The 24,138-nt window shown below is 44.3% G+C and overlaps 1 protein-coding gene across 1 annotated transcript; it reads left to right on the top strand.

Annotated features, from left to right (window-relative positions):
- The first annotated feature begins 342 nt into the window (after positions 1–342).
- Positions 343–22,935, top strand: LOC121488085 (eukaryotic translation initiation factor 3 subunit C-like). The gene is given in 22 exon segments (XM_041750363.1): positions 343–431; positions 536–675; positions 2,047–2,112; positions 2,214–2,317; positions 2,320–2,402; positions 3,037–3,162; positions 3,364–3,418; positions 3,545–3,654; positions 4,048–4,175; positions 10,590–10,749; positions 11,132–11,235; positions 11,681–11,822; positions 12,027–12,152; positions 12,285–12,378; positions 13,182–13,372; positions 13,587–13,811; positions 18,462–18,825; positions 21,918–22,077; positions 22,170–22,235; positions 22,325–22,412; positions 22,506–22,668; positions 22,766–22,935. Coding segments are annotated over 21 exon segments (2,739 nt in total). The 5' UTR covers positions 343–431; positions 536–574; the 3' UTR covers positions 22,849–22,935.
- Positions 22,936–24,138: the final 1,203 nt, after the last annotated feature.

The following is a 24,138-nucleotide window of genomic DNA, read 5'->3' on the forward strand; positions in this document are numbered from 1 at the left end:
CAGAGAGGTTAGGAAATTTCCCTAATTTACACAAAGTGGGGATCCAGGATTTGAATCCAAAGTCTGATTCTCAGTTTGCTTTAAAGCCCTAGCTCCAAAACCTAGCAGCTCAGCGTTACGTGGGAGCTTTATAAGAAAGTAAACTCCTGGCCCTGAAACTCTGATTCCTCAGGTGGTTCGTGCGAGTAACAAACCGCGACAGGCTTTGAGATTCTCCAGGCACCGCCCCACCTGCCAAGGTTACGTCAAGCCTGCCACGCCCCTTCCGGCGCGAAGACCGCTGGGAGTTGTAGTCACCAGTATAGTTAGTCAGTCTCCCGGAAATGACGTAGAGGTCCCGCCTTCCTTCTTTTCGTATTTCCGCTGTTGCGGCTTCGTGGTGTGGCTTGCGAGCTCCGACGGGTTGTGTTTCTCGGGCCTTGGCCTTTGAGGTGGGGACGCAAATCGGGGTATTTGCGGGGAGGGTGAGAAGTAGAGGTCGGGAAGTAGCGACCCCGGCCCATTCTTGCGGTCTGTGACTCCGGCTTTCCCGCAGGTCCCGCTGCGCCCGCCGCAGCCTCTCAGCGCCGTCGCCATGTCGCGGTTTTTCACCACCGGTTCGGACAGCGAGTCCGAGTCGTCTCTGTCGGGGGAAGAGCTCGTCACCAAACCTGTCGGGGGCAACTACGGCAAACAGTGAGTGGGGGGCCTGCGCCGCGGTGACCGGTCGGGGAGTGCTCGGGAAGGCCGCGTATGTGGGAGGGGAATGGAGGAGGCGGCGAGAGTTTAAGAGACCAGAGCAGTGTCGAAGGGACAACCTTCACGCTTCAGGGTGCTGTGAATTGTGGGAGTCCATCCGCCGGGCGCCCGGTGTTGGAGTCAGAAGAGATTTCGCACTGGCTGGGTCTGTTGCATCAGCTTCGTAACTGGCCTGCGTGTTCACAGCCTCTGTACCCTCTCTCCGCTCGGCATCGGACTCCAAAAGTTCTCAGTTCCTCTTACCACCAAAAAAATCCTGCTCACAAGAAATCCAGAATGCTCACTTGGTATTTGAGAGCTGCTGGATGTGGCTCCTGAAGCCCCACCACCTGGTACTGAGGGCTGGCTCATCATTATCCATTGTCCTGTTTCTGATATTTACTGAAATGGCGTACTCCTGTCTCTGCAAAAAAGATTTTATTTGTTTATTCATGGGAGACACACATAGAGAGGCAGAGACACAGGCAGAGGGAGAAGCAGGCTCCTCGCGGGGAGCCCAGTGCAGGACTCCATCCCAGGACTCCGGACCTGAGTCAAAGGCAGACACTCAACCGCATCCCCTGTCTCTGCAAAATAAAAACTCTATTCACTTTTTGAAACTGGAATGTTGTTTCTTGAACTTCATACATGCCACTTGCACATTTTCTATATTCTTGTGCCACTGTTTAATAATACATATACATATGCACATATATCTCCCGGAATATGATTTTTTATTATTGCCACAATTGGAAAAACCAACATCACTTACTTTAAAATACAAAATATTTGGTAAATTAATAAAACGGGAAGAAAAAGAATGGAGATATGGCTGTAGTATAGTCTTTCCTTACTAAAGAAACGTGCTAGTAGTGGAGGTGTTAAAAGCCATTGGGACTTTTTCCTTGCCCATGGCCTCTCACAATCTAGGAAACATTGCTTTCTGTGATTTAATTTAAGTACCACCTTCTTAAAGCCTTTTCCATTCATTCTAGCTGGAGTACCCTTTTTTCTTGATTTCTTTCAGTTCTTAGTTATTTGTGTCTTTGTGTAATTAGTTTTCTGACACAGAAAATAGCTTTATTTTTGAGAGGATGGAGATAGTCCTCTTTGTATATGTAACAGTGTTTGACAGAATGGCATAACTGAAGTAGGCTTAGATGAGTGAGTTGTATATGATGAGGTTTTGAAGAGGAAGCATTAAGGATAAGTGTGGTATGATGGCTTGAGTAATTTTGTTCTTTTGGGTTCACTGAGAAGGGAAATAGAGATCACTTGAAAAGACTGGAGCAAGGAAGGGAAGTTAATGGTGTCTGTTCTTTCAAACAGGCCGTTGTTGCTGAGTGAGGATGAAGAAGATACCAAGAGAGTTGTCCGAAGTGCGAAGGACAAGAGGTGAGGCCATGGGGAGGCCAGATCATGGGGAATCTCTGTAGCAGTAGTGGGTTTTCTGATGTTGGTGAGCACGTCCAATGTGGTTTTGGGCTCCAACACAGGTTTGAGGAGCTGACCAATCTCATCCGGACCATCCGTAATGCCATGAAGATTCGGGATGTCACCAAGTGCCTGGAAGAGTTTGAGCTCCTGGGAAAAGCATATGGAAGGCTAAGAGCATTGTGGACAAGGAAGGTGTCCCCCGGTTCTATATCCGCATCCTGGCTGATCTAGAGGATTATCTTAATGAGGTATGATGCCTGCAGGTGAGAGAGGATCCAGAGGGGATTGTGGACCTGGGGCCTGGTCCTAACCCACTTCCAGGGGTCCTGTCTTCTCTTGGTTGTTTGCTATCCATATAGTAGTTCCTAGAGCCTGAGAAAAAGAGGGGTGAAGCAAGGAGAGTCCAGGACCTTTTTTGGTCAAGAATTTTAGTCCCTTATTTTCCTATTCTTGTTTGTGTTTTTTTTTTTTCCCCTTTGGTGGTGAAATACAAAGGATCTTTTTTAAAAATAAGCTAATAAATGCAGTTGGTAAGCAGTACAGATGGTGTACAGATAGCAAAACTCATCATCGTGGTTGTGGTGAAGCCTGAGATTGATTGATTGATTTATAAGTATTTTATTTATTTACTCACGAGAGACACACACAGGGAGAGAGAGAGAGAGAGAGAGAGAAGAAGTACAAACATAGGCAGAGGGAGAAGCAGGCCCCATGCAGGAACCCCAGTGTGGGACCGGATCCTGGGACTCCAGGATCATGCCCTGAGCCAAAGGCAGACACCCAACTGCTGAGCCACTCAGGTGTCCCATAAGCCTGAGATTTAGGTAATACTGTTTAGTCTCACATCCCTATTCTACTTTTTTCCCCTCTCCTGTCCTTTAGCTATGGGAGGATAAGGAAGGGAAGAAGAAGATGAACAAGAACAATGCCAAGGCCCTGAGCACCCTACGCCAGAAGATCCGAAAATACAACCGAGATTTCGAGTCCCACATTACAAATTACAAGCAGGTGAGGATGCTAGAGATAGACTTTCTGAACTGTGGGGACAGTGATCCCCCCCCCCAAGAGAGACAGAAGAGTATTTGCAAATGGAAGGGGTAACTGGAGAAGGATTCAGGACACATAGCACTAGGGTGGAGGGGGAGAATAGGGAGGATGGGGCAGTGGTTGGCAGGCATCATTAATTATTCTCACATCTCCCTTGTTAAGAACCCTGAGCAGTCTGCGGACGAAGACGCCGAGAAGAACGAGGAGGATTCAGAAGGTGAGGGGGACCCTCACTGCTAATGATTATGAGTTCACAGTCAGGGGATCCTTTGGCCTGCTTTCTTGGTTGCCCTTCTGCCTTATTCATCACACTCTCTCTCTTTTCTCTCTCCTTTCCCACCAGGCTCTTCAGATGAGGATGAGGATGAGGACGGAGTCAGTGCTGCAGCTTTCCTAAAGAAGAAATCAGAAGCTCCTTCTGGAGAGAGTCGCAAGTTCCTCAAAAAGATGGAGGTAAGAGCCACAGTGAGACTATGAAGGGCGATTTGCCTGCCATGGACCATTCTCAAGTTCCTGGGGGAAATGACAACTGACAGCCCTAGGATTGGGAGAGGTAGGGTTTAGTGGAGCCTGGTTTGAGAACAGGCTTTGTCTTGGATTAGAGCACTGAGTGCCCTGAAACATGGGGCAGTAGTTTCAAGACCCCACTCTGTCCCCCGGAGAACTGTGGGTCCCTGGAGCAAGTCTGCACTTCTCTCTGGGTCTTGGTGGCCCAGTCCAGCTCTTCATATGATCATTCTTGAGTATCTACTCTTATTCTGCTCCCGAAAATTCCTGGGACTTGTGCGGGCAGGGAAACCAGTCAGTCTCCAGCCTTTTTCCTGCTGATGCTCTTATTTCTCTAAGGATGATGAGGAGGACTCAGAAGATTCAGAAGATGATGAAGACTGGGATACGGGTTCCACATCTTCTGACTCTGACTCAGAGGAGGAAGAAGGGAAGCAGACAGTGCTGGCTTCAAGGTTCCTTAAAAAGTAAGGAAAAAAGTGGTGCCTTGGGCCATAGTGGGGAAGCGTAGGAATCCTGCAGTCACCTTTTTGTTGAGAAGCCTTTCTTACTCTGTGTTCCACTTGACTGGTCAAGCCCAGGAGGCATGTATATCTGATGTGTTTGTTTATAGCATTTCTGACACCATCTCTGCGGGGTTTTTTTTTTCCTTACACCTACCGGTTCTCCAACTTTCTGGCCATCAATGTGGTGTTCCACATGCAGCTCAGTCTGAAACGACCCAGAGTTATTGCCAACCCCACAGATTAAGGGCTCAGCCCTACAGTACTGCCCCCACCTAAGAAACCAGTGGCAAGGGGATCCCTGGGTGGCTCAGCGGTTTAGCGCCTGCCTTTGGCCCAGGGCGCAATCCTGGAGTCCCAGGATCAAGTCCCATGTCAGGCTCCCCACAGGGAGCCTGCTTCTCTTTCTGCCTCTCTTTCTCTCTCTATGTCTATCATGAAAAATAAATAAAATCTTTTAAAAAAATAAACTATACACTGAAAAAAAAAAAAAAGAAAGAAAAAAAACCAGTGGCAAGACCCAGGTTTGGCTCTTGTACTTCTGACCAACCAGCTATAAATTCCGAGTTTTCACAACTCCCTCCTCAGTTTCTTTTTTTTTTTAATTTATTTATTCATGAGAGACACAGAGAGAGAGGCTCCATGCAGGCAGCCTGATGTGGGATCAATCCCGGGACTCCAGGATTGCGCCCTGGGCCAAAGGCAGGCGCTAAACCGCTGAGCCACCCAGGATCCTGCCCTCCTCAATTTCGATAATTTGCTAGAACAATCCACAGAACTTGAGAGAGCGCTCTACTTGCTATTACCCGTTTATTTTAAAGGGTACATACAACTCAGGAAGAACCAAGTGGAAGAGATGCACAGGGCATGGTGTGGGAGAACAGGCACAGAGCTTCTATGCCCTATCTGGATGCACCACACTCCTGGCACCACAGTGTGTTTAGCAACCACGGAGCATTCCAAACGTCATCATTTGGGGATGCTTATAGAGGTTTTTTTTTTTTTTTTTTTTTTTTTAATTTTTATTCATTTATGATAGTCACACAGAGAGCGAGAGAGAGGCAGAGACACAGGCAGAGGGAGAAGCAGGCTCCATGCACCGGGAGCCTGACGTGGGATTCGATCCCGGGTCTCCAGGATCGCGCCCTGGGCCAAAGGCAGGCGCCAAACCGCTGCGCCACCCAGGGATCCCAACTTATAGAGGTTTTATTAAAAATGTGTGATCAGTTAAGTCATTACTCACTGATTGCTCTGTTTTCAGCCCTTGTTTCTCTCCTAGTCATGGTGAGGCTGAAAATTCCAAACCTCTGATCATGCAGTGGTCTTTCTGGTGTGTGTGGTGTTGTCCTCTGCTCCCACCCCACCCACCCCAGCCAGCAACCACTGATTTGCTTTCTGTCTCTAGATAAATTCACCCTTTGTAGAGAATATAATGTAAATGGAATCACACAATGTGTTACGGTAATTGAGAGGGATTTGGCTTTTCACTCAATAATTGAGGTTAATCCTATCTTCTATTTTCTTTCTCACTGACTTTTCTACTTCTTAAGCCATGTCTAGATTGTATTCTTTTTTTCCCTCTTAACATGTTTCTCTCTATTGGTTTGGAAGTTACATGCTATCTTTTTAGAGATTACCCTTGATATATATTTTAAGCCAGTGAAATCTTATTTTGTATACTTAATTAAAAAAAAATCTAGAATTAGATTGAGTTAAAATTCCATTTGACAGGTTCGGTCAACGATGGCATCCTCAAAGGTCTTTGACATTGAATTTGACTTTATGTCAAAGAATAATTCAGAGACTGTTTTACTTGTGTCACGAAACCAGTTTTTTTTTTTTTTTTAAGATTTTATTTATTTATTCATGAGAGATGCAGTGTGAGAGAGAGAGAGGCAGAGACACAGAGGGAGAAGCAGGCCCCATGCAGGGAGTCCGACGTGGGACTCGATCCCAGGTCCCCAGGATCAGGCCCTGGGCCAAAGGCAGCACTAAACCACCGAGCCACCAGGGCTGCCCTCGAAATCAGTTTTTAAGGTTGATTTCCAAACCAAGACAAAAGCAAGATTTGTATAAGAGGAAAAAGAACAAGGAGAGAGAAATCACAGATGGTATGGGAACAGTGAATTTTGATCACACGTATTTTCTCATTAGCTAAGCCAGCCAGGGTTAGTGTTAGTTGTGAATGGGTTTTCTAGAAGCATAACCGTCTGTTTCCATAATGTCTGCCAAGATCTTTTTTCAGTGTCTCCATATTAAACCAATCTATACTTTTTTCTTCATCACATTTTTTCAGCTTTCATTTTTTTTGGTTAAAGGAATGGGTTTAATCTCAAGAGCTTCTGTCTCTTTTTGGTATGGAATAAGGCTGTCTGGCAACATTAAGGGACTTGGACATTAGGTAGTGGATTTGGGCTGAAAATACGAGGATAATCACAGATATTATAAGAAACATTAGAGCTTTTGTTCTATTTAATTTTGTAATCAGGATAAGTCTATCTATGGGAATGCCTTAAGGAATCCGTTTAGTGAACTTTTAAATCGCTTTTCTTTTTCAAGTGGTTTTTTCTTTTTTAAAGATTTATTCATGAGAGACACAGAGGTAGAGAGGCAGAGACATAGGCAGAGGAAGAAGCAGGCTCCATGCAGGAAGCCTGATATGGGACTCCATCCTGGGATTCTGGGATCATGCCCTGAGCCAAAGGCAGACGCTCAACTGTTGAGCCACCCGGGTGTCCCTTCTTTTTTAAGATTCTTGTGCGAGCACCCACGCCTGGGGGGAGGATGGAGGATGAGGGAGAAGCAGGCTTCTCTGCAGGGATCCCAGTGCGAGGCTCAATTCCAGGACTCTGGGATCATGACCTGAGCTGAAGGCAGACATTTAACCAACTGAACCACCCAGTTTCTCTTTCTCTTCTCTTCTCTTCCCTTCTCCTTCTCCTTCTCCTTCTCCTTCTCCTTCTCCTTCTCCTTTCCTTTCCTTTCCTTCTTCTTTCTTTTCTTTCATTCACTCATTCATTCATAGAGAGGCAGAGACATAGAGGGAGAAGCAGGCTCCCCACGAGGAGCCCGATGCGCGGGGAGCCTGATGTGGGACTCAATCCCAGGATCCCAGGATCATGACCTGAACCAAAAACAGACATTTAACCCCTGAGCCACCCAGGTGCCCAAGTGACTATTTTCTTAATTGCCATATTTTTCCAAAATATTTCTCCAAGTGCAGTAAGATGTTACTCATTGAATATCTTTATTATGGTCCTGGCTGACTCTTATGGGTTTTACTTAGGATTAATTAATTCTTAGCTAAGGAAGTTATTAGTGTGAGTTTGGGGCTAAAATGTTGATTTACTATATAGACATTAGAGGTAAATTACTGGATCACACATTAATATTTCCAAATTTGTAGTTGGGGTGGTAATTCTTAAGTACAAACTGATAAAATCCAGTGTCTTGGATCTCTTCTGATAAAATATCACATTAGACTTTTTTTTTAAGATTTTATTTATTTATTCATGAGAGAGAGAGAGAGGCAGAGACACAGGCAGAGGGAGAAGCAGGCAGAGAGAAGCAGGCTCCATGGAAGGAGCCCGACATGGGACTCATCCTGGGTCTCCAGGATCATGCCCCAGGCTGAAGGTAGCACTAAACCACTGAGGCACCCCGGAGAGGCCCTCTAATCCACTTAGACTTTTAATCAGATGCGAGTGTTGGTTCACCACCTTGGGTGTTCTGAGAGTGAAATCTGAAACCAGCCCCAGTATCTGGCTGGCAGGGAGAAACCAAAGAGAGAGGCAGACAGCTGCAAGTGGCTGGTTTAATAAGCAAGGGAACTAACAGATGAGACTTTTCTTGGAAGCCACAAGGCTAGTACATCTTCACACCCAACCACCAGAATCATAAAAGTTTATATAGAGGTCTTTACCAGGCAGTGTCAAATATACAGTCCGGATGGTTTTAACACATTATTCACAAGGTATGTTTTTGAAACAGCCCCCGGGATAGGAATGATGGGCAGAACATACATCCCAAGGACAGGGCAGAAGGTGAGGGGCTTCCTGTTGCCAATGGCCAACTCAAGGGTCAGCTGGCAGTCGTGTCCTCTTGATGCCCTTCAACAGTGAGCAATCAAGATTTGTTTGAAATTTAGATTATATTTAACTGTTGGTAGTAGAGTCAGCAATAGAGGAAAAAGGCAAAAAAAAAAAAAAGATTAAGAAAGAAGAGGAAGACATGTAAAATTTAAGTGTGTTGTCTTGAATATGACCCTTTATTTGAAGGATGTATTGGAGGAAGTTATTTACCTCTGGTAGCATTATTGGCCTGTGGAATTTCACAGAGATGCTGCCTACTACTAAGAGTTAACTGGCTTCTGGAGGCCATTTTGTGTTTGTGTATGTGTGTAGACCTTAGGATAAATCTCTGGTGGGACTGAATGTCTAAATTGTTAGGATGCTAAGCAAGAGTATATAGGGGCTCTAGTCGGTAATTGTTAAGAGGACATGGAATGATCATTTTCAGCATAGTTTTTAGGGCTAACTTCTGTTGGTTGTCTCTTAATATCTTTAGTCTTTTGGCTACGTATTTATTTATTTTAAGATTTTACTTATTTATTTATGAGAGACACACAGAGAGAGGCAGAGACACAGACAGAGGGAGAAGCAGGCTCCCTACTGAGCACAGAGCCCGATGTGGGATGATCTCAGAACGCCGGGATCATGCCTAGAGCCGAAGGCTCAACTACTGAGCCTCCCCTCGGCTACATATTTTTTTTTTTTTTTTTTTTTAATGATAGTCACACAGAGAGAGAGAAAGGCAGAGACATAGGCAGAGGGAGAAGCAGGCTCCATGCACCGGAAGCCCGATGTGGGATTCGATCCCGGGTCTCCAGGATCGCGCCCCGGGCCAAAGGCAGGCGCCAAACTGCTGCGCCACCCAGGGATCCCTCGGCTACATATTTTAATAGAAGTTTATTTGGTGATGTCCCACTGGAAAAGTAGCTTGCATCGATTTGATGTATAACTGAGAGCATAAGCATTAGTTTTCTAATTTCTAACAAGATGTAAATATACCAAGGTATAATCTATCAAGCCAAGTTTTAGTCTAATTAGAATTTCATAGGGTGAAAATGACACCTAGCCGGCTCAGTTGGTGGAGCATGGAACTCTGAATCTTGGGGTTGTGAATTTGAGCCCCATGTTGGGTATAGAGATTACTTAAAAATGAAATCTTGAAGAAAAAAAGGAATTTCATAGGGTGAGAGTTCATTGTCGTTTTTGAAGTGTGAATCCTGATATCCTTATGGCTAGCAGTAAAATTTTAGGCTAGAAACATTAAGTTCTTTTGAAGTTTAAGCAGCATCGATTCTAAAATTGCAGTAGGAGTTTTGATCTTCTCAGAGCTTTAGGGATATGACCAAGAAGTTTCAGTTTAGCAAATGTTTCGTGTTTGCAAAGGATTTTCCTATAAAGTGAGCTTTTGTCATTAAAGAGAGTATTGCAGTAGTACAAGGGAAAAAACCTGAAAACTGTGGGGTTATGGCATACATTCTTTGGCAAGTGGAAAAGTTTGATCCAGCTAGCAAATTTATAAACTATAACTAAAACACGTTCAGACCTTTTAAGCAGTTAAAATGAAATTTATTTGTAGATGTTTAAATGGCAGTTGATGAGGATTATAACTTGAGTATCGAGTTTGGAAAGATTTGTTCATCAGTATATGAAGTTTGAGATAATTTAGAAGTATTAAATATTTAAGTATTCAAATCTGGAAATGGTTTCAGACACCAAGTGGTCAAAGACCACTTTGGGATAGCCAGTGATCTTTTTGGAATTTGTGAGGGAATTTTGTTGTCTTGAACAATTGTTTTTTAAATTCAGAATTTAGTTTAATTCTCATAAGGGGAGAGGAGCCAGTCTGGGAACAGCAAATTTTTTTACACTAATTTCGAACTGATTAGTTGGTAACTGGTAAAAAGATTAGTCTAGAATAGAGCAACTAGTATTAAAAGAATAACTATGTCACTTAAGGGTTGAGTTTTCTCTGGAAAACCTGAGAGGTTGGCTGTGCGGCGACATGGCAGGCTGTTTCTATGTCTACAGTGGCCAAATTGACCCCTCTGCCTTATTAGATCAGGCCATACTGTTCCTTTCATAGGATTTTGTTAGTGGGTATGATACGGTGACAGGCCTTGGTAAGTATCTGGCAGATTCACATGCTTGATAATCCTTGCTTTGGTTATGGTTATGGTTAACTCTAGCTTACTTCTAGAGTGTAATTTGAACCCAGGGCTTGATGGAGAAAAAGAGGAAGTTCATGGGAAGGAGACGCCTCAGGTGGAGTGGGGACTGGTCTTTCATCATCTGCCATGTCTCCTGGCAGGGCCCCCACCACAGAGGAGGACAAGAAGGCAGCTGAGAAGAAGCGGGAGGACAAAGCCAAGAAGAAGCACGATAGGAAATCTAAGCGCCTGGATGAGGAAGAGGAAGACAATGAAGGCGGGGAGTGGGAAAGGGTCCGGGGTGGAGTGCCCCTTGTTAAGGTGAGGGCTTTAGTGTTGTGGTTTTTGGTTTTTTGGGTTTATGTTTTTGTTTTTGTTTTTTTAAGATTTATTTATTTACTTGAGAGAGCATGCGTGTGCGCTTGAATGGGGGAAAGAGGCGAAGGGAGAGAATCTTCAAGTAGACTGTGCTGAGTGCACAGTGCAATGCGAGGCTTGGTTCAATGACCCAAGAGATATGACGTGAGCCAGAACCAAGACCTAGACGCTTAACCAGCTGAACCACCCAAGCACCCTGGGCTTTAATATTAAAATGAATTGGGAAGCTGTTTGGGAGAGATTTCCCCCTAGTTGGTTTGGGAGAAAAGTTAGGACAAGAATGGGTTTGTATCAGCTTGTACATGATAGTACATGTGTTGCCTAGGAGAAGCCAAAAATGTTTGCCAAGGGAACCGAGATCACCCACGCTGTTGTCATCAAGAAGTTGAATGAGATCCTACAGGCACGAGGCAAGAAGGGAACAGATCGGTAAGATTCATGGGCCTGTGAGATTACAGGGTGAATGCTCTTTTTTTCTCTAAAACATGGATGGAGGTTGGTGGGAAAATAGCAGTTTGGGAAGATTTGTGTGTGCTACTGTTGAAGGAATGGTATACTTGGAACATACTTACATACCTGTCCATTTTCTGCTGTTTACTCTCCTTTTGATCTTAAAACAGTCACTTAAACTTTGGGGATTATTTTCCCAACTGTAAAATGGGAATAATGCTCACTTTCTTTAATTGTTTGGTAACTGAATAGGATGGCAGATTGTTAGCATTATTGCTGCTTCTGTTTGGAATTTATAAAGGAGAAGCAAGTATGCAGGTGGTGGGAATGATGCCGCCTTGCTGTCTGAGGAGGGCATGCTGCATGACAGGAAAGGGTTTTTTTATTTGTCTCTGATGCCTCACCCTCTTCTGCTCCTCTCCAGTGCAGCCCAGATTGAACTACTACAGCTATTGGTTCAGATTGCGTCTGAAAACAACCTGGGGGAGGGCGTCATAGTAAAGATCAAGTTCAATATCATCGCCTCTCTCTATGACTACAACCCGAACCTAGCCACGTACATGAAGGTGAGGGCAATGAAGAGGAGCATCCCAGAGCTGAGCTGATGGGTTGGTTGCGGGGGCCGGGGGGGAGGGGGATGCTGGTATCCTAAAACTCGAGGGCTGTGGAGGCCGTCTTGGTAGTTGACTGGATTCCTGATGAAGGGGGCCTTGGGAGGCCCCTGCTGCTTCCGCCTTCATGCCTCTGACGGCCCTCTGCTCTCTTGACAGCCTGAGATGTGGCAGAAGTGCCTGGACTGTATCAATGAGCTGATGGACATCCTGTTTGCAAACTCCAACATCTTTGTTGGAGAGAACATCCTGGAGGAAAGTGAAAACCTACATAATGCTGACCAGGTAAAGAGAAATGGGAGGCTAATTGGAGGCGTATATTGTCTGTCTTGGGAAGGCTCAGTGAAGACAGAGGGGTCGAAGTCTGGCACTGAGATCTGGGCTAATTATTTGCTCCTCCTTTACCACCGCCTTTAGCCACTGCGTGTCCGTGGCTGTATCTTAACCTTGGTGGAACGAATGGATGAAGAATTTACCAAAATAATGCAAAATACTGATCCCCACTCCCAAGGTAAGTTTAGGCAGGCATGGGCATCAGTGGGAAGGTGCAGAAAATAAAACTAAGGATTATACTGACAGGGTGTCTGATGAGTCAGCCCTTCCTTACCCCAGAATCCACATGGCCTGGGAGGATGCTAGGCCCCACTCCCATAGCTTCTGATGCAGTAGGTCAGCGGGGGATGGAGGGTTTGCCTCCAAATTTTGCGTTTCTTACATGTTCCCAGGTAATATTGCTGTCTGGGGACTGTACTTTGAGAATCATTGCGGTCTGGCTTCAGTCCACTTTGCTTGTTTGGCTTGGATTAGAGGCATTTGGGTTGGAGGAAGTACAGGATATTTACTAAGTGAAATATTAATACCCACATGTGCCTACTGAGTCAGGGCTACAGTGGTGAGTGAGGCAGCCAGAGGCCATTTCCTCTCATGGAGCTTACATTTCAGTCCTGGAGAAAGACATTTCAACATGTAAATAAAATGAGGCAGTTGTAGATCATGTGCAGGGTGCATTCGAAATTCAAATAGGGACCTGTGATAGTGGGAGACAGGATAGCCACTGTAGGTAATGGTTGAAGAAAACATTTTAAGGCAGGGGCCATCTGAGATAAGATCTGAATGAGAAGGAGGACTTAATCAGGGGAGGAAGTAGCAGAAGAGCTCACGGACAGGAACAGAAAGGGAGTGTCTGGGGAAGAGATGGTGTTTTCAGGGCACAGTGAGGAGACTGCACATGGGTAGAGGTGGCTGGACAGTTCTGGGGCAGAGAATGGGGAAAGCCAGGTGCCTGGCTGAGCAGAGGGGGGCTTTCCCTGCCAGAGTACGTGGAGCATCTGAAGGACGAGGCGCAGGTGTGTGCCATCATCGAGCGTGTGCAGCGCTACCTGGAAGAGAAGGGCACCACCGAGGAGATCTGTCGAGTCTACTTGAGGCGCATCCTCCACACCTACTACAAATTTGATTACAAGGCCCACCAGCGGCAGCTCACCCCCCCAGAGGGCTCCTCAAAGGTGAGTCTCGGGAGAGGGATGACATCTGTCTGGACTTAATGGCAGAATCTGTTCCCTGGGAATTCTCGGAGGTGGAGTCGGGAGGGGAGCTGGGAGGGACAGGAACAGGGCTGGATGGAGCCTAGCCTTTGGTTGTGAAGCCTGAGCCAGGGTCTCTGCTCTGCCGGATCTTTTTCTCTAACAACATCCTGCCACTGCTCACCCTCCCCCGCAGTCTGAGCAAGACCAGGCAGAGAATGAGGGTGAGGACTCAGCTGTGCTGATGGAGAGGCTGTGCAAGTACATCTACGCCAAGGACCGCACGGACCGCATCCGCACGTGTGCCATCCTTTGCCATATCTACCACCATGCCCTGCACTCCCGCTGGTACCAAGCCCGGGACCTCATGCTCATGAGTCACCTGCAAGACAATATTCAGCATGCGGACCCACCAGTACAGGTAGGATGGGAAGGAGGCACTCTGGCCCTGGTAGCAAAGGGAAGAACAAGCCAGGCTCCTGTCCATGGTCAGAATAGCTCAACCAGGTTAGCCACCTCTCTGGCTGGTGGAGATATGAGTGGACACTTGGTCCTTCCCAGATGCCACCATTCTTCGATCCTTCTGCATGTTAGGGTATTGTCCTGTTCTGATACCACTAGAGGTCTCTGGGATGGAGATTTGGGTTCCATTAATGTTTATTGTCCCTCCTGTGTATCTGGTTGAGAGCATTAGAAGGTCTTTTATTATAAAAGGAGAGAAAAACCTTAAGTTGTTAAACTAAGGAAAGGCAGGACCCAGATGTGGTGTGGTGTGTTGGGACATGACAGCAGGACTGCTGACTGTACATGTGGTAGTGTCGTGGGGACATTTTCACATGGGAGGGTGACAGCCATATCTAAGTTCAGGTCTAGTAAATGTGTGTTTCAAACAATGAAGCGATATTGACACTTAGAAGTATACACATTGTGAACCTGAGGCGAGCCCATGTGATGGCAGTTTTTAAATAGCATTCGCATTTGTTCCTTCTTATTCCAGTGCGTGAATTTATCTCAAGTTCTTTTTTTTTTTTTAAGATTTTATTTATTTATACACGAGAGACACAGAGAGAGAGAGGCAGACACACAGGCAGAGGGAAAAGCAGGCTTCTTGCAGGGAGCCTGACCTGGGACTTGATCCCGGGTTTCCAAGATCACGCCCTGGGATGAAGGTGGCCCTAAACCACTGAGCCACCCGGGCTGCCCTATCTGAAGTTCTTGATCGGTTCCCCTCTTCATAGACTCCTGGTCTGTTTCCAGTGTGGACAGCAAAGCTGTCATGAACATTTATAAGCCTTTATGTTGCTGTACATTTTCTCTTGGGTAAATAGTTAAGAGCAAAACTGGTGTATCAAAGCGTAGGTGTATGTCCAGTTTCATAAGAATGAAACTCCTACCAGAATGTATGGGTATTATACGCCTTACCCATATTTTGCATTGTTGATCTTTTTCATTTAAGCCACATTGGTGGTGGTTTAATGGTATCTCATTATGGTGTTGGTTCGTAGTTCCCTGATAACCCCTGAAATCGACTACTTATTATTAGATACCAGTTCTTTGTCAGATAAACATTCTCCAAATATTTTTTTCCTGTCTGTGGTCTACCTCTTCATTTTCTTTTTTTGATTAATTAATTAATTTATATTTATGATAGTCACACAGATAGAGAGAGAGAGGCAGAGACATAGGCAGAGGGAGAAGCAGGCTCCATGCACCAGGAGCCTGACGTGGGATTCGATCCCGGGTCTCCAGGATCACGCCCTGGGCCAAAGGCAGGTGACAAACTGCTGCGCCACCCAGGGATCCCTATTCATTTTCATTTCATTTTTCTTTTTTTTTTTTTTTTCATTTCATTTTTCATTTCATTTCATTTCTTTATTTTATTTTATTTTATTTTTATTTATTTATTTTATTTTGTATTTTATTTTATTAATTTTTAAAAATATTTTATTTATTTATTCATGAGAGACACAGGAGAGAGAGGCAGAGGGAGAAGCAGGCTCCATGCTGGGAGCCCGATGTGGGACTTAATCCTGGGTCTCCAGAATCAGGCCCTGGGCTGAAGGCGGCACTAAACCGCTGAGCCACCCAGGGATCCCTCCCTATTCATTTTTAATACCATGTCTTGTGGTGTAGTATAATTTCAGTTTTTTCTTTTATGCTTATTATTTTTGGGGTCCTATCTAAAGAAACCTTCACAGTTCGATACTTTTTTTTTTTTTTAACCCTTTTAAGTTCTTGAAGGTTTTAGCTTTCACATTTAGGTCTATGGTTTTGATATAGGATATGATGTCAGAGTCAAAGACATTCTTTCCCCATCATACTGTTCTGGTGCCTTTGTGGAAAACCACATGAAAAAAACATATGGTTGTAAGTGTAAGTGTATTTTTGTTCTCTTCTGTTTCATTCATTCATTCGTTTGTCTTTGTGCCAGTCCCATACTATCTTGATTACTCTGCCTGTAAGTCTTGAAGTCAGGTAGTATAAGTCCTGCTTTGTTCTTTTTAAGAATGCTTTGGATATTCTGTAACTTTTGCATTTCCAAATAAATTTTAGAATTCTGACAGTTTCTACAAAAAACACCTGCTGGAATTCTATGGAATCTATAAATCAGTTTTGAGGGAATTGATGTCTTAATAACAACACTGAACCTTTCAATCTTACCTCTTTGTTTCATTTTTTTCTTCAGTGTTCTGTGTAGAGTTATTACATGTCTTTTTTTTTTAATATTTTATTTATTTATTCATGAGAGACACAGAAAGGCAGAGACACAGGCAGGGAGAAGCAGACTCCCTGTGGGGAGCCAGATGTGGGACTCAATCCCAGGACCCCGGGATCACCACCTGACCCAAAGGCACTCAACCACCGAGCCACCCAAGCATCCCTATTACATGTCTTTTAAGAAATTATTCCTGAAGGGGTGTCTGAGTGGCTGTCAGTTAAGCCTCTGACTCTTGGTTTCGGCTCCGGTTATGATATCAGGGTTATGAGATGGACTGGGCTGCATGCTGGGTGTGAAGCATGTTCCTATGCACCCCCCATCCCTTGTGCTTTCTCTCTCTCTGTCTCTCTTTAAAAAAAAGAAAAGAAAAATTATTTATGAATGTTATGCATTTCAATGCTGTTGTAAATGTAATTGGTTTTAGGATGCCTGGGTGGCTCAGTGTTTAAGCTTCTGCCTTCAGCTCAGGGTCATGATCCTGGAGTCCCGGGATCGAGTCCCACATCGGACTCCCTGTGTGGAATCTGCTTCTCCCTCTGCCTGTGTCTCTACCCCTCTCTCTATGTCTCTAATGAATAAATAAAATCTTTTTTAAAAATTAAAAAAAAATGTAATTGGTTTATCTCATTTTCCGGTTGTTAATTACTGACATATAAAAATAGAATTCATTTTTGTATTTTGGCCTTGAATGCATCTGTTTTGCTAAATTCACTTAATTTGTTTTAGTATTCTGTTCACCGGTTTAGCTTTGCTGCTGAAATAGTCATGTTATCTGCCTACAGACCATTTTATTACTATATCAGTCTTTATGGCTTCTCTTTTTTTCTTTCTTTTGAAAGATTTTATTTATTTGAGAGAGAGAGAGTGTGAGCACGAGAGAGGGGCAGAGGGAAAGGGAAAAGCAGATTACCCACTGAGCAGGGAGCCTGAGGCAGGCCTGGATCCCAGGAGATCCTGACCTGAGCTGAAGGCAGATGCTTAGCAGACTGTCATCCAGGTGCCTCTCCTTTTTTCTTTCTTTCTTGATATATTGCAGTAACTCAAATCTCTAGTACTTAGTGCTGCATAGAAGTAGTGAGAGCAAACACCTTGCATTGTCCCCTGTTTTAGGGAGGTGGTCAACATTTTACCACTAAGTATAATGTTAGCTGTTGATACACTTTCTCAGATTGACAAAGTTCTCTTCTGATCCTAGTTGACTGATAAATTTTGTCCTAAATAAATGTTGAATTTTGTCAAGAGCTTTTCTTGCATCTACTAAAATGATGCAGTTAAGTCTCCTTTATTGTGTTCATATGGTAACTATGATTTTAGATTTTTATATCAGCTTTTCATGCCAGAGATGTAGTCTACTTGATCATGATCTATTATCTTTTTTATTTATTGCTGGACTTTCTTTGCTAGTATTTTTTCAGGCTCTTTGCATCTATGTTCAGGACTACTACTGACCTATATACTTTTAATTGTTATCAGTAAAGACTTTATCTGCCCTCCTCCCCACATCTGTACTACCTAAAATTTTCCCCTATCGTAATTTGTGACAAGTCCGTATTTTCAGTTGCCTAGGCCAGAAACTTTAGAGTCAAATTCAATTCTTGTTTTACTCTCAGATCCCTCATCTGATTCCCCAGCCATTTCTGTTCAGAGTCCATTTATCCCTTCCACTGCTACCCTCTGATCTGAGCCACCCTCACCTTTCTGGTCTCTGCTTCTGGCCTTCTCTCCTTTCAGGCTGTCCTAATACAGCAGCCAGGGTTAACCCTTTAACTCAGGTTATATCTCTTATTTTCTCCGAACCTTCCTATGGTTTCCCCATCTTAAAAGTATTAATGCTTTTGGCCTAAAGGACGCTTGCCTATCCAGTATACGCTTACATCTTTACAGTTCTAGACTGATTCCTTGAGTACACCTGGTACAGCTCCTCCACGAGGCCTTTTTGCATTGAGTTTTCCTTTTCTCGAGAATACTCTTCTTACAGATACCTGCACGACTTGTTCCCCTTTTTCTGTCAGGTTTTTATTTAAACATTCCCTTCAAAATGAGGCCTTCCCTAGTTATCCTGCATAAAATTGTGAGTTCCCACCACCACCACTCCCTTCTTAACTCCCTTCTCTGTTTTATTTTTCTCCTTGGCATGAGTCTCCATCTGCATATTGTGGTCATTTTGCTCTTCATCCCCTTATCCCTAGAATGTAAGCTCCATGAGAGGATGGGAACTCATCTGGTTTGTTCTCTGTCCCAGCCGATAGCCTAGTGCTCAGCACCTCATAGGTGCTCAGTGTATATTTGTTGATTGGATGAGTAGCCCGCCTTGTAGTTACCACTTCTGAGTGCATTGTCCTTCATTCCCAGATCCTGTACAATCGCACCATGGTGCAGCTGGGCATATGTGCTTTCCGCCAAGGCCTGACCAAGGACGCTCACAATGCCCTACTGGACATTCAGTCAAGCGGCCGGGCCAAGGAGCTTCTGGGCCAGGGGCTGCTGTTGCGGAGCCTGCAGGAGCGCAACCAGGAGCAGGAGAAGGTGGAGCGGCGCCGGCAGGTGCCCTTCCACCTACATATCAACCTGGAGCTGCTGGAGTGTGTTTATCTGGTGTCTGCCATGCTCCTGGAGATCCCTTACATGGCTGCCCATGAGAGTGACGCCCGCCGACGCATGATCAGCAAGCAGTTCCATCACCAGCTGCGGGTGGGCGAGCGGCAGCCCTTGTTGGGTGAGTATGGGGCTCTGCAATGCAGCAGACTTTGCTCATTTGTCCCTTGATGCTTTTTTTAAAAAAATTTTGAGAGAGAGAGAACGTGCAAGCAGGGGTGGGGGAAGGGAGAAGTAGACTGCCCATCAAGCAGAGAGCCCCATGCAGGGCTCAGTCCCAGAACCCTGAGATTATGACCTAAGCCAAAGGCAGACGCTTAACCAGCTGAGCCCAGGCGCCCATCTTTGATGCCTTTTTATTCAGAGGATTAAGAGAAGCTGAAGGGAATAATTTCACACAAGAGGATTCTGTTTGATGCAGTGACCTCTCTGTGTAGAACCTAGAATCATCCTTTTTACTTAGTAGGCTGTGGGATACATTGTCTTAGCTTACAGATTAAGCTCCTTTTTCTCTCATTCTCTCCTTTAGTCTCTTATTTCTCAGCATTATCTTTCTACCGAATATATGGTGTTATATATCCCTAGCATCTTTCAAAGTTCTTTGCAAAGTCCAACCTCCTCAGTCTCTAAGTTAAACTCTCCATGACCTGATTCCAGTGATGTTTTATTTAGCATAAACTCACATAGTACTTCTTTTCTGCCTGGCACTGTTTTAAATGTCTTATAGATAACAGTGCATTTAATTGTCATTCACAATACCCTATGATATGGGCATCATTATTACCTCCTTTTTTCCTGATTAAGAAACTGAGGCATGACATTCTGGAAAACAGTATGGAGATTTCTCAAAAAGTTGAAAATAGAGCTACCCAACGACTCAGCAATTGCACTATTTTTTTTGTTTTGTTTTTTTGTTTTGTTTTTTTTTTGAGCAATTGCACTATTATGTATTTATCCAAAGGATACAAATGGTAGTGATTTAAAAGGGGCACCTGCACCCCAGTGTTTATAACAGCACTGTTCACAATAGCCAGACTATGGAAAGAGCCCAGATGTCTTTCAGTGGACAAATGGATAAAGATACGTATGTGTGTATACATATATATAAATATATGGTATATACATATATATACATCTATTCACACACACACACACACACACACACACACTGGAGTATTACTCAGCCATCAAAAAGTGAAATCTTTACATTTGCAACAACGTGGATGGAAGTGGACGGTACTGTGCTAAGTGGAATAAGTCAGTCAGAGAAAGACAATTATCATATGATCTCACTCATATGTGGAATTTAAGGAACAAACCAGAGGATCATAGGTGAAGAGAGGAAAAGATAAAGATGAAATCAGAGAGGGAGACAAACCATAAAAGACTTAATCATAGGGAAAAAATTGAGGGTTGCTAGAGGAGAGGGGAGGTGGGGGGACAGGGTAACTGGGTGATGGACATTAAGGAGGGCACGTGATGTAATGAACACTGAGTGTTACATAAGACTGATGAATCACAGACATCTACCTCTGAAACTAATAACACGTTATGTTAATTAATTAAATTTAAATAAGGTTTTTTTTTTTTTTTTTTAAAGAAACTGGCATGGGAGTTAAGTGACTTACCCAAGTTGTTTTTTTTTTTTTTTTTTTTATAAATTTTTTTTTAATTTTTTTTTTTTATTTATTTATGATAGTCACAGAGAGAGAGAGAGAGAGGCAGAGACACAGGCAGAGGGAGAAGCAGGCTCCATTCACCGGGAGCCTGATGTGGGATTCGATCCCCGGTCTCCAGGATCGCGCCCTGGGCCAAAGGCAGGCTCCAAACCGCTGTGCCACCCAGGGATCCCCTGACTTACCCAAGTTTAATACAGCTGATATGTATAGACATTTTTCTCCCAACCAACAAGAACCTTGGCATTTGAGAATTTACCATTGGCTCCTTTGATCACTTGTTGAAAACTGATTGATCAGTTCAACGGTTGGGTGGGTTGTGATTTCACTAGGAAAGGAATTTGTTGAATTGTACTTTTCCTGTGGGGTTGATGCCTGGAAACACTTGGCAAGTGACCACACTTACTGTCCACAGCCATGTTCCCTCAGATCTGTCCTCTACTGGTTGTGTGCGTGGTTTTGTGAAGTGCAGGTACCCCTTTCACATATTTGGTCTGCCTTAGGTAGTGAAGCTTTGTTTTATTTTAACTGGAAAATTTACAGTGAAAGGCTCTGTCTCCATCATTTAGGGCTCTCTGGCTCACTACAGTCCCTGCCTCTCTAATACTGCCTGGGATCAAAAGGCAGTTTCTGGGTAAGCTCTGTGCTACCCTTTGTTTTGTAGAGAGATATAATCTTTGTATAACTAATTCTTCCTTCTTTATTTTTTATTTATTTATTTATTTTTCTTCCTTCTTTAAAAGTGGCAAAGTAGAAGCCAATCACAAGGGTTGAGTTCTCTTCCTTTTACTTATCTTATTCATACATTTCTCTTTGGGGCTGATCTCTTATACCTTTGAGCTTGCTCCCTGTTCTAGGGTCTGCCATGTTCATGTTTCTTTACACCTGCTGTCCATTCTAGTGGTAGAGTTTTGGCACTTTTATTGTCTACTCTGAATTCCTTTTACTTTTGTTTGCCATGTTTTCTTTCCCTGCTTTGTCTTTAAAGAAAAGTAAGCTGATATATAGACATAGTCAAAATCAAGAAGGTGGAATAAAGTTTGATAAATACACTTCCAGGTGAGACACTAGAAATTTTTTTGGGTCAGGGTGCCTGAGTGGCTCAGTTGGTTAGGTGTCCAGCTCTTGATCTTAGCTCAGGTCTTGATCTCAGGGTCCTGACTTCAGTCCCCATGTTGGGCTCCATGCTGGGTGTAGAGCCTATTTAAAAAAAAAGAAAAAAAAATTTAGGTCAGAGAATCTAAGAATCTAATGAAAGCTTTTACTTTAGGAAAAGGTACATAAGGATAGACAACGATTTTCCAGTATTTTCAAGGAGGGCTCACTAATCCCTCTGAAGCATGTCAGAGACCAATTTAGTCTAAATATTTTTGATATTAAGTGATTTATACAATCACATGGCTATTTAGTAGAGAGCTGAGAGAGTCCAAGTCTGGTTGTTTGCTCTCCTGTCCCATGTTCCTCCTTGAGCAGTGCTTGAGGCAGTAGCTGTGGTCCGAAGTTTCCCCTGGGCCCTGCCTCATTCTCAACCTTCCAGGTCCCCCTGAGTCCATGAGAGAACACGTGGTTGCTGCCTCCAAGGCTATGAAGATGGGCGACTGGAAGACCTGTCACAGTTTTATCATCAATGAAAAGATGAATGGCAAAGTGTGGGACCTTTTCCCTGAGGCTGACAAAGTCCGAACCATGCTGGTTAGGTGAGCAAAGAGAAAGGCCATGGTGGGTGGGGAAAAGACTGGTTGGTCTCCTTCCCTGAAGATTTCTACCCTCTACTCCCTTTTCCCCACAGGAAGATCCAGGAAGAATCACTGCGAACCTACCTCTTCACCTACAGCAGTGTCTATGACTCCATCAGGTAGGATGGGCCCCGAGGCAGTGGAGGTGCCCCAGGTTTGTGGTCAAAGCTCCTAATTGTTCCCTGCTCTCTACCTTCTTTCTCCCCAGCATGGAGACTCTGTCTGACATGTTTGAACTGGACCTGCCCACTGTACACTCCATCATCAGCAAGATGATCATTAATGAGGAGTTGATGGTAAGGGCTAGGATGGTAAATGGGCAGATGACATCGTGGGGAGTTTGGAGTGGAGATCTGTGTCACATCCATTCTCTACCTCACTCCTATTAGGCCTCTCTGGACCAGCCAACGCAGACTGTGGTGATGCACCGCACCGAGCCCACTGCCCAACAGAACCTGGCCCTGCAGCTGGCTGAGAAGCTGGGCAGCTTGGTGGAAAATAATGAGCGAGTGTTTGACCACAAGCAGGGTACCTATGGTGGCTACTTCCGAGGTCAGTTATTCTGTCCCTCTGCTCTCCCAGGGTTCTGGTCCCCTTCCTGCCTCTTCACCGTCATTCACGTCCTCCTACCCTCTCCTCTCCCCTCCAGACCAGAAGGACGGCTACCGCAAGAACGAGGGCTACATGCGTCGGGGCGGGTACCGCCAGCAGCAGTCTCAGACAGCCTACTAATGGCCTCGCTTCTGTGCCTCCGGCCCAGACCATTCAGCCTTTAAGTCGTAGACCACATCCTGAGTTATTAAAGTTCTGTTTAAAGTTGTTACAGTGCCTGCTTGTCTGCATGTCGCCATGGAGGTGGGTTGGACATGTTTGTTTGCTAATTATATTTCTGAACTTCTACCACATGATAGGCACAAGGCTTAGGATGCAGAGATGACTTATATGTATCCCAGACATCAGAGAGCCTGCAGCTCTTTGACATTTCACAAGAAATTGTAATAACACATGATAAGTTCTACCAGGGGTATGGAAGGCAGTGGATGTGTTGAACAGGATGTGACTATGAAGCATAAATATCAGGAAAGTGTAATGGAGGCAGTGGTGATGGTTGGACTTTGAGGGGGTTTGGGTGGTGGTTCCCCAGGCAGGGGGAAGAGAGAGTTTAGGCCGGTGGGAAGTATGGTACTTGGACCAGCGCAGATCTGTAGTTAACCCTGATAAAGACAGGCGTCATAATTAAGAGCCAGCATGGAGAGACATGCCACCACTGTGACATCTAAACATATGATCATATTTCTAATTTGTATGGTGTCTCTAAAAGTATTGGTCCACAGGAAATTGGAGAATTTTTTTAAATGGTCCTCCACCACATTTGAGAAGTATAGATGTGGGCAAAGGAGAAAGAGCAAGTGCAAAGGATTGGAGGAGATAAGTAATAATGTGGTTGGTATAAAGTGTATTTGGAGTACGTATAGGAGGTAGGCTGGGACCATAGTGATGAAATGCTTTGGACTTTTGGAAACAAAATACAAAGTATACGAATGGATCATTTTAAGAAGGGTAATGGAGCAGCATTGTAGACTTGGAATTGGAGACCAGAGAGCCAACCAGAAAGTAAAAAGCATCTACAGCCAGGATCATTAGGATCTGAGCTGAGGAAGGGGTTAAAGAGGGATGTATGCAATAAGCTGGGATTTTTCTGAGCTGTTGAATGTGGGAGTAGTAGGAGTCAAGAACATAAGGTTCTCCTGATTGGGAATAAATTGATAGAATAAGCTTATTAACAAGAAATACTTGGGATAGTGTTTATGTTCAGGAATATACAAGGTGGACTGAGAATGCAGTTAGATTTTAAAATGTGGAGTTTGAGACATGTTTGGGACATAAGTGAGGTAGCTGGAGATTAAGAGTTTGGATTGCAATTTTTTTTTTAAGATTCATTCATTCATTCATTCATGCTAGACATAGAGAGAGGCGCAGAGACACAGGAGGAGGGAGAAGCAGGCTCCATGCTGGGAGCCC

This window comes from Vulpes lagopus, chromosome 3 (assembly GCF_018345385.1).
Source record: "Vulpes lagopus strain Blue_001 chromosome 3, ASM1834538v1, whole genome shotgun sequence".
Classification (NCBI taxonomy): domain Eukaryota; kingdom Metazoa; phylum Chordata; class Mammalia; order Carnivora; family Canidae; genus Vulpes; species Vulpes lagopus.